Source organism: Anomaloglossus baeobatrachus, chromosome 7 (assembly GCF_048569485.1).
Source record: "Anomaloglossus baeobatrachus isolate aAnoBae1 chromosome 7, aAnoBae1.hap1, whole genome shotgun sequence".
NCBI classification, from domain to species: domain Eukaryota; kingdom Metazoa; phylum Chordata; class Amphibia; order Anura; family Aromobatidae; genus Anomaloglossus; species Anomaloglossus baeobatrachus.
This window is the reverse complement of record NC_134359.1, coordinates 95,581,770-95,590,763: the sequence shown is the minus strand read 5'-3', so window position 1 is coordinate 95,590,763 and position 8,994 is coordinate 95,581,770. Positions and strand designations below refer to the sequence as shown.

General features: G+C 48.2%; 1 protein-coding gene across 1 annotated transcript in view; it reads right to left on the bottom strand.

The window, feature by feature from the left end:
* Positions 1-323: 323 nt before the first annotated feature.
* Positions 324-8,994, bottom strand: part of LOC142245931 (uncharacterized) — a 52,785-nt gene continuing 44,114 nt past the window's right edge. Inside the window, exons 5-6 of the mRNA XM_075318939.1 lie at positions 6,637-6,774; positions 324-411 (exon numbers count right to left, since the gene is read on the bottom strand). Of these exons, the coding sequence (XP_075175054.1) occupies positions 324-411; positions 6,637-6,774 (226 nt within the window). The remainder of the gene's footprint in view (positions 412-6,636; positions 6,775-8,994) is intronic.

Below are 8,994 nucleotides of genomic sequence, written 5' to 3'. Positions count from 1 at the left end.
AGCCCTGCCTGTGAGCACTAATTATATATGCTAGTAATAGTGAAACTTGAAAAAATATAACATTCCCTCCATTTCAGCACATTAGGGGTGTTCATTCGTTTACAACAAGCACCAGTCCATTAGTCATCGCTTAATTCTCATTTTAATTGAGACAGGTATTGGATGTCTGCTAATGTCTGTTAGTGCCATTGTCAGTATGTCTCATTAATATCACCGTATTTATTTATTTAGTGTTTTTTTCCCATTAACAGGACTCATGCACCTAAAGCCATCAGAAGCTTCACTATAATAAGAAAAAGATTTGGATTTAACAGGTCTCCACGTTAATGCTTGCAGGCAAGGACGCAGTAATGTTTCATGTGCACATTCATTCGGACAGAATCAGTCTCTTCTCCAAGTATCTCTTGGAATCTGTAATAAAAAGATAAATTCAGCAATATCATAAAAATGTGGTAAATGCTTTATAAGGCTTACACTGACGAGCAAAAGGGTAACATGTTTTAAACTTTTGATTTTCAGGCTCCTTATAACACCATCCACTATAGTGTCACGGCCGGGCGGTCGGGCAGACCCAGGAGGTGGATCCACTGGACCGAACTCTCTGAGATGGTGGTAGGGAGTCCGGCAGCTGAAGCACTGATGGGCAGTAGAACAGTCCGTGCAAGTGAAGGCAGCGGAGGAGTCCCAGGGACCACGGAGTCACAGAAGGTGGTCTTGGTGACGTAGCTCAGGTTCGGAGGCCGAGGTGATATCAGGCGGGGTCCGGAACCTCTGGAGCAAGATGACGGGTCCCCGCAGGGATCCGGGATGGTACGGACTGTCAGATGGCAGACGGACAGCGTGCGGGGATCAGGACACGGCAGACTGGATGGCGAAGCAGGCACGGCTCTACAAAGAGAGATAGGTGAGTACGAGCACAGTAACACCAGGAGACCTGACTCCTAGCTCAGGGAACACGAAGATCAGGCCCCGCCCCCTTGGACAATGACCCCTTATATACCCTGTACCTGTGCAACCTCATTTCCTGTTAATGGACGCTGGCCCTTTAAGAAAGGGTCAGTGACCGCGCGCGCGCCCTAATGCGCATGCGCGCCGCCCGGGTGCCAGAAGCCAGGGAAGGAGGCTGCGAGGAGGACGCAGGGGAGCCGGCCAGGTCCAGGGAAGCTGTCGGGCGCCGGGATCGGGGGCCCGGAGCCCTGGGACGGACGGAATCCGGTGACTGGGGAGCGGAGAGCGTGGCAGGTGAGCCGGGGAACGGGGGTGAGGACCCGGGGAGCGTGACATATAGCCTGTGACTGCCTTAATTTTATAGACAATCATCTTGACTATCTCACCCATAAATTTGACTTAGGCGGGCTTTGCACACTACGACATCGCAGGTGCGATGTCGGTGGGGTCAAATTGAAAATCGCATGCGACATCGTAGTGTGTAAAGCCTAGATGATATGATTAACGAGCGCAAAAGCGTCGTAATCGTATCATCGGTGCAGCGTCGGCGTAATCCATGATTACGCTGACGCGACAGTCCGATGTCGTTCCTCGCTCCTGCGGCAGCATACATCGCTGTGTGTGAAGCCGCAGGAGCGAGGAACATCTCCTACCGGCGTCACTGCGGCTTCCGTAGGATATGCGGAAGGAAGGAGATGGGCGGGATGTTTACATCCCACTCATCTCCGCTCCGATTGGCCGCCTGGCGTGTGACATCGCTATGACGCCGCACGACCCGCCCCCTTAACAAGGAGGCGGGTCGCCGGCCAGAGCAACGGTCGCAGGACAGGTGAGTCCAAGTGAAGCTGCCGTAGCGATAATGTTCGTTACGGCAGCTATCACAAGGAAATCGCTGCTGCGACGGGGGCGGGTACTATCGCGCTCGGCATCGCAGCATCGGCCTGCGATGTTGCAGCATGCAAAGTACCCCTTAAGGCCCAGTCACACACAACGAGTTACCAGCGATCCCGAAAACGATGCGACCTGATAGGGATCGCAGGTAAGTCGCTGGGAGGTCGCAGGTGAGATGTCACACAGTCAGATCTTACCAGCGATGCAGGAACGATACAGGTCGCAGTAGCAACCTGTATAACGATCTCAGCAGTCACTGTGACCCTGTCACACAGTGTCAAACACAGCGATGTGTCCTGCCCAGCAGGACATCACCTTTGAAGAAAATGGCCTGGACCATTCGGCAACGACCGGCGACCTCACAGCAGGGGTCTGATCACTATTAGGTGTCACACATAACGAGATCGCGAATGGGATCGCTACTGCGTCACAGAAACCGTGACTCAGCTACGATCTCGCTAGCGATCTCGTTATGTGTGACGGTACCTTTACAGTTATTCAGCATATGATTAGTTATGCAGATTTGTGTCATGTCACTGCATTGGTACTGTTTTGCTCCAAAAAAATGTAAATGTTAATTATTATTACCTTGTTATTATTTTGTAAATCTACCTTTTGGCTGTCAACACTGCGTGAATCCTTCTGGGCATGCTTTCGATCAGATTCACTAGAAATATCAAAAAACTGACCCGCACATCCAACAAATGTGAACAGGTGCTAACTGAAAAAACATAGTAACTATAAATGCAAAGTGTGCAACTGTTTGCATTTATAGTTTCGATCAGATTCAAGCATATCTTCACTAAAATTTGGTCCCAGGTCTCTTCTACATGTTCCCAATGATGGTGCATACTGGTCGTCTCACTTGAGTATATCCTGTATACAGCTTTTTCTTCAACTCTACCTACAAGTGTTTGATTGGGTTGAGGTCTGGGGACGGTGGGAACCAATCCAGCACCTCTACTCCTTTGTCTTCACCAATTTCGACTTCAGATTGTCATCCTGCTGGAACACTATTTTGTCCTTTCCATTGCCATAGTACTCCAGAATACAAAGTATCTCAACTTGTAGGATACTCACATATAGCTCAGCATTGAAACCACCATCAATCCTGGTCAAGTATCCAATGCCTTTAGCTGTGAAACAACCCCATATCATCAGGTTTCCTACACCAAACTTGACAGTTCCTTCAATTTCTCGATCTGTGTCTTTTTTCCTTGTTTCTTCCAGACTCATTTGCACCCATCAAAGCCTATGGACTTTTGTTTCATCGCTCCAAATCATCCATTTTTTTTGCAGACTCAAGCAAATGCTTCTAATAATTATATTGTAGTTCAGGTTTCTTCACTCTTTTTTAGGCCACCATTCCAGACCTGTGTAACGTGTGTCGCACGGTGGTGGCATGGACATCTATGATCTCATTATTAGGAAGCATGCAAGCCGCCTACAATGCCATGCTTGTAGCTCCAGAATTGATAGACCTTGTGATGAGTCGACTTGTTGACTCAAATATTTTGTCTGGACGTCCGTCTCTTGGCTTTTGAATGGATGAACGGACTTCATTTTGTATTCTTCCAACTGTCCTGGCCTCAGATGCTATAGTTTGACAATGTTCTTGGCCGAGACACCGCTATTAATGAGCTGGATGATGCTGTTTCTCTTTTCTTGGGAAATCTTCATGGCTGCTCCTTGATTTGAACCAGTGACCTTTCACTTGGAAATCAACCTAATAACACAGTGAGCTATTAGAGAATGTGAGAACAGGTTGTAATTTGTAGTATACAGGAAGAAAAAGATTTTTCCACCACCAGGAGGAAAACAACAACAATGCAGTGACATGACAAAAATCTGCATAACTAATCATATGCTAAATAGTTGCATGTCAATTTTTTGCATGAGATAGCCAAGATGATTGTCTGTAAAATAAAAGTAGTCTCACACTCAAAGCTGTAGTGGATGGTGAAATATGGAGCCTGAAAGTCAAAAGTTGAAAACATGTTTACCCTTTGGCTCGTCAGTATAAGTGTGCTCAGTCAATTTTCCACTGTGATATGCTGTAAATCATTACCAAAAGCATCTTTATAAGTTATTTGGCACCTCATATTGTATAGTTGGATAATTCTGCTTGTGTACATGGGTATAAGTTGGATTTTAAAGGAGAGAATGGTTCTTAAGTACGGATGGAGCCCACAAATTACAAAATTCTCCTCCTTTTCATGACATGCCTAATTTTTTAAAAACATTTTTGTAACTTTCGGCCAGTACATTAAAACTGGCTTTGCACATGCCAATCTTATTGAACAGGCTCACTGAAGTATGATGCGCCTAAGTCTTTAAGGGAAGCATGCCACTTAATTAATTAGGTAAAAATAAAAAAAATTATCCGGAGCATGAGTTGGTACACATGCATGTTATAAGCGCAGGTTCACATTGGCCATGAGACAAGAAAACAAAACAAAATAAGAACAATATGAACATATACCCTGCTTTAACTAAATAAAAGCATAGTGCATATAAATAAACAAAGGGTACATAGTAAACACTATTTTTGATCAAAAAAGCATAAAGCCATTCCATCGCGTCAAGGTGTACCCAAATCGGGATGGTACATACACTCTCTAATATTTAAACCTCACTATGTGTCTGTGACGCCCTGGCCTATCAGGTCATCACAGGGTATTGTGCAATCTCCCCTTCTGCACAGTATCCACCTCCTCCTTGCTTACGGGTGCCTGACCTTTGGTGTTGCCAAGAACAAGCTAATCAAAATCCTAGGAACACTCTGCACCACACCCACCATACACACCAGTGGCTAACCTGAAGGGAATAGGGTCGCCCACTGGGGGGTTGGTTTAGGAGAGGTCAGGAGTGTCAGGAGACAGACAGTTGAGTGGTGACTCTCGAGAGGAGAAGTCAGGAGCTGGGCTCCTTGTAACTACTAGGTGGCAGACGTTGTTCTGGGCTTGGTAGGAGCTGGACCCCGGTCGCAGGGGATCATGACAAGGGGCACGGACTGTCGAGGAGGACAGCCAGCGGCCTTGTGCCATCACCGGGCAGGGGTCAGGGTACGACGGGGTACGTGGACCCTAGGTCAGGAAGTAGCTTCAGGCATCTTGGCAATTTACCCGACAAGGACGGAGTCTTCAAGATCCGTTGTCCACCCGCTCAAAAATCAGGGTACTAGTGCAACGAGGGGGATAGTACTTTCCCGCTACACGGTCCAGAAAATCCCAAGCGTGAACCCCGAGAACAAGCTCACCCAGTTAGCCATACTGGTGAGCGGGACCCGACCAGTTTCATACTCAAGGGACCAACCAGCAGAACTAGGAGCCAAGGTAAAGGTCACAGACTAACAGACAACACCAACGGGCACAGGATCCAGGCGTGCTCCCTCCAAGCGGCAGCGGTGTCAAGAACTTTGGTTTACCACAGTTGTCGGTGTCAGCGTTATTGGACTGAGTGAGTACACAAGTGACCCTTACCATCTCAACGGCACCTCTCTGTCACCCTCATCGAGTTCTGGGGCATCCCCCCTACCCGTGGAGAGTTTAAATACCTTAAATACCTACACGCTCTACTTTAGACTGTCTGTAGACTGACTGCTGTCCACTCCCACCAGGCTGTCTAGTTCCCTGGTCAGGCTCTGCCCTCTAGGTGGCCCTTCCCCTTCTCTGAATAGGCAGTGCCCCCTGGTGTGGAGTGGTAACTAGGATTTTGGTGTGTGTTGCTGTTGCTGGCACTGGTGTTTCAGGTCCCTGGGGGTAGGCCCTGTATCCCCGAGAGGATGCAGTTCCCTGTAGTGCCCTGAGGGTGACAGGGGCGCTACATATTTATTCTATTGTTATAGGACTATTGATCTTTTTTCTGCTGCTATGGGCCTGAATCTACTTGAAATATCAAAGAGCACACAGTTTGGCCCAGCAGCATGCCAATAGGCAGAACTGTCAATTATCAGGAGTGTGCCACTCCCTGGCTACCAGGAACCAAAGTGCCCTTCTGTCAAAAAAACTGAGACAATTACTAGAAATCGATAAAACATATTTAGTATTGATGAGTGGGCACTAAAATGCCTGAGTTCTCGGTACTCGAATTGAGATGGTTGGACACTTGGACGGGATGAGTACTGAGTATAATGAAAGTCAATGGGAAACTCAATCACCAAATCATGGATGCGTCAATTCTGGGGTGCCTGCGAGGTGTTTTTTTGAGGCTGAGAAGGGGTAAATATCCATGGATTTTTCCAGGCTGATAATATCAGCTTGCAGCTGTCTGCTTTACTTTGGTTGGTTATCAAAAATAGGAGGACCCAACAATGTTTTTTTTTAATTATCTATTTATTAGGTTAAATATAGCTAAAAACACCCTTTAGTGCCACAAGAAAGGCACTAAAGGCTGAAAGTGTACAATATACTGCAATAGCAATTAAACACTGGCTATTTGCCTTCTCTAACGTAAGCTCTCCCTCCTAGAACAAGTCTTCTTGAACTGCTTCCAGAGGAGACTGTGCCAATGACATGATGCGACTGGCCAATCACAGTAATGCCACTAGCCAACATGGCTACAGCATTACCGTGTATTGTAGGCAATCCCAGCATGGTGACTGGCTCTCCTACAGCCATGAAACATGTGGGGTGGGGACTCGAGCATGGCACTTCAGCACTCACAATACTTGATAGAGTAACGAATGTACTCAAGCACCCCAATGCTCAATCAAGTATCGAACTGTGGCAAGCACACTGGATCACCTAGTAATAGGCAAAATACAGTATGTAATGCAATAATGTATTTATATTGTACCTGTTACTAATATGCATTATAAACTGCTCTGCTCTTTTCTCATCTTTTTCTTTGAATCGCTGAAACATGTAACTTGAGTGAGTAAATCCAATCATTTCCGGAATAGTTAATTGAACTTTGGCAGGTATACCCGTGATACTATAAGAGAAGAATATGAGCTTGTGATATCATTTATCTAGGAATGTACAAAAAAAATGAATATTTTAATCAAAATGGGAAAATAATAACAGTAGTTAGAACAAAATATGTTTTCGCATTTGGTACCAAAGCACTTTATCCAGTCTAAGGCCGCTTTCATGTGTTTAGTCCTCCATTCAGTGCTCTCGTCGGGGCTTACATCTGAACCTCCCCGCAATACGGGATTCGGATGTATGTGCCCACGGGGCCGTTGACTATAATGGCGCAGATGGAGTCACCGTGTGCTTTGCTGTGAACAATTTTTGGGCGTATATACCTACAGGAAGTGGACACCCAGATGCAGTCTACTATGTCTGGGTGGCCGCCTCCTGTAGGTGTATATGTCTGAAAATGGTGCACGGCACAGCACACGGTGACTGTGTGAAGCCCCACAGGTGTTTTGTCGGTGCATTACCTTCAGGGACTCCACTCGGCTGGATCTGTCTGGTCACAGGTAGGAAACCTTCTTTGTAGTTTGTCGTGACGCCACTCTCAGATTTGCGGTCAGTGGGGGACCGCCACTGCAGGTTAAGGGATGCCTGGGGCTGATGGTGGGTGCAGCCAGTTGTAGTAGCCTCCTGAGAGTGAGGCAAGCCCCAGGGCCCTGTGTAGATGTGTAGAACTACAAGGCGCAGAATGACTCAACACAGGCAGGATGTCTTTCAGGGTTTTTACTCACAGTTGATGGCAGGGTGAGTGACCCGGGCGTAGCTGGGATGAACCAAGTGGGAACCAGGTGTCCTTCAGGCTGACTTGTGAGGGTGACTACTAACTCGCCTTCCTTAGCCCTTGGTGGTTTGGGGTAACCCCGACTTTGAGTCCCTATGGGGGTCACCCAGGGAAGATGCTGCAGCCTCTCTCCCCTTCGTTTGCCGTTTGCTTGTCGCCTGGACCAGGCCACTCCAGCTGCTTGCCTCCTGTGACCTATGGGCCCTAACTGTGGCTACGTGGCTGCGGCTTTTGTGGTGTTGTGGCGTGGGCTTTGAGAGCCCCACACCGGCAGGTTTAGCAAAAGAAAGCTAGATCTATCTCCGCTTCGGGATCTGCCGCCCGTTTGGGCCTGGTACTCTCTAGCAGTCTCCTTACTTCCCACTCCGTTGCTCTCTCTCTAGCTGAAGATGGATTTCGGGTAGCACTCCTAGTTGACCGTTCTCCCCCGTCGGTAGCCACTGCGCGGACGCTGTCAGACTACAGCAGCCCACGGGATCTGCTCCTCACTCGAGCTCCCTGGACTCTGCACTGCCTGGCTCACTGCCCCTCCTCTCCTGTTCTTGCCTACGCCACCTAGCAACCAGACTCTCTTACCACACCCCTTGAGAGGAGATGGAGGCTTTTGGCCCCCTCCACTATTCCAGTGGAGGTGAAGGCTTTTCCCCCTCCTGGGATCCCCAGGGGTCCTCTCATAGGTACATGTGTGAGACCTGATCACTATGCGCCTGTGTACCACACCCCGGTCAGCCTTCTGGATTACCTGTGTTGTACTGTCCCCAGCATGGGTGCAGTACTCAGTGGTGCCTGACCAGGTCAGGGGCGCCACATTCCCCCTTAGTTATCACCAGCACGTCCTCGGGCTGCAAGACAACATTTTAAAATGCATAAAACATTAAAACATGGTAAAACATTTTAAGACCACCAGCTATCATACATCACCACCCTCCACCCACAAGTCCGTTAACCACCCAGACCCTCTCATGTTGGCCGCGCCTTCAGCCACTTCTGGCAGGATGTAGAGGCGGCTTACATGGGCTGGTGGTTTCAGGGTATACCTGGCCTGGTGGATCCGCGCCTTCAGCCACTTCTGGCAGGATGTAGAGGCGGCCCCCACAGTTGGTGCTGACCAGGTACCCTCTTTGTGGTGGAGAGCCAGGCCCCATAAACAGGCATGCTCTCTGGTCGCAGGTGAGCCAAGGCCCTATATACGGACGGGCTCCTCCTGGTTGCAGACGAGCCAAGCCCCTAAACAGGCTGACTCTGGTAGTGGTGCCTCTGGTGTAACTATTTACACTGCGAGAGTTTGTGGCTATAGCCAGTTCATAGCCTTAAGGTTTATGGTTTTCTCACACAAGTTTATGTGGGCACATACTTAAACGTAAACGTTGCAAAACTTCAAACTTTTCAAAACTTTAACTTGCTGCATGCTTTCTTCTTGCTTTATGTGAACTTTGCTCCTGTTTCCTCCTT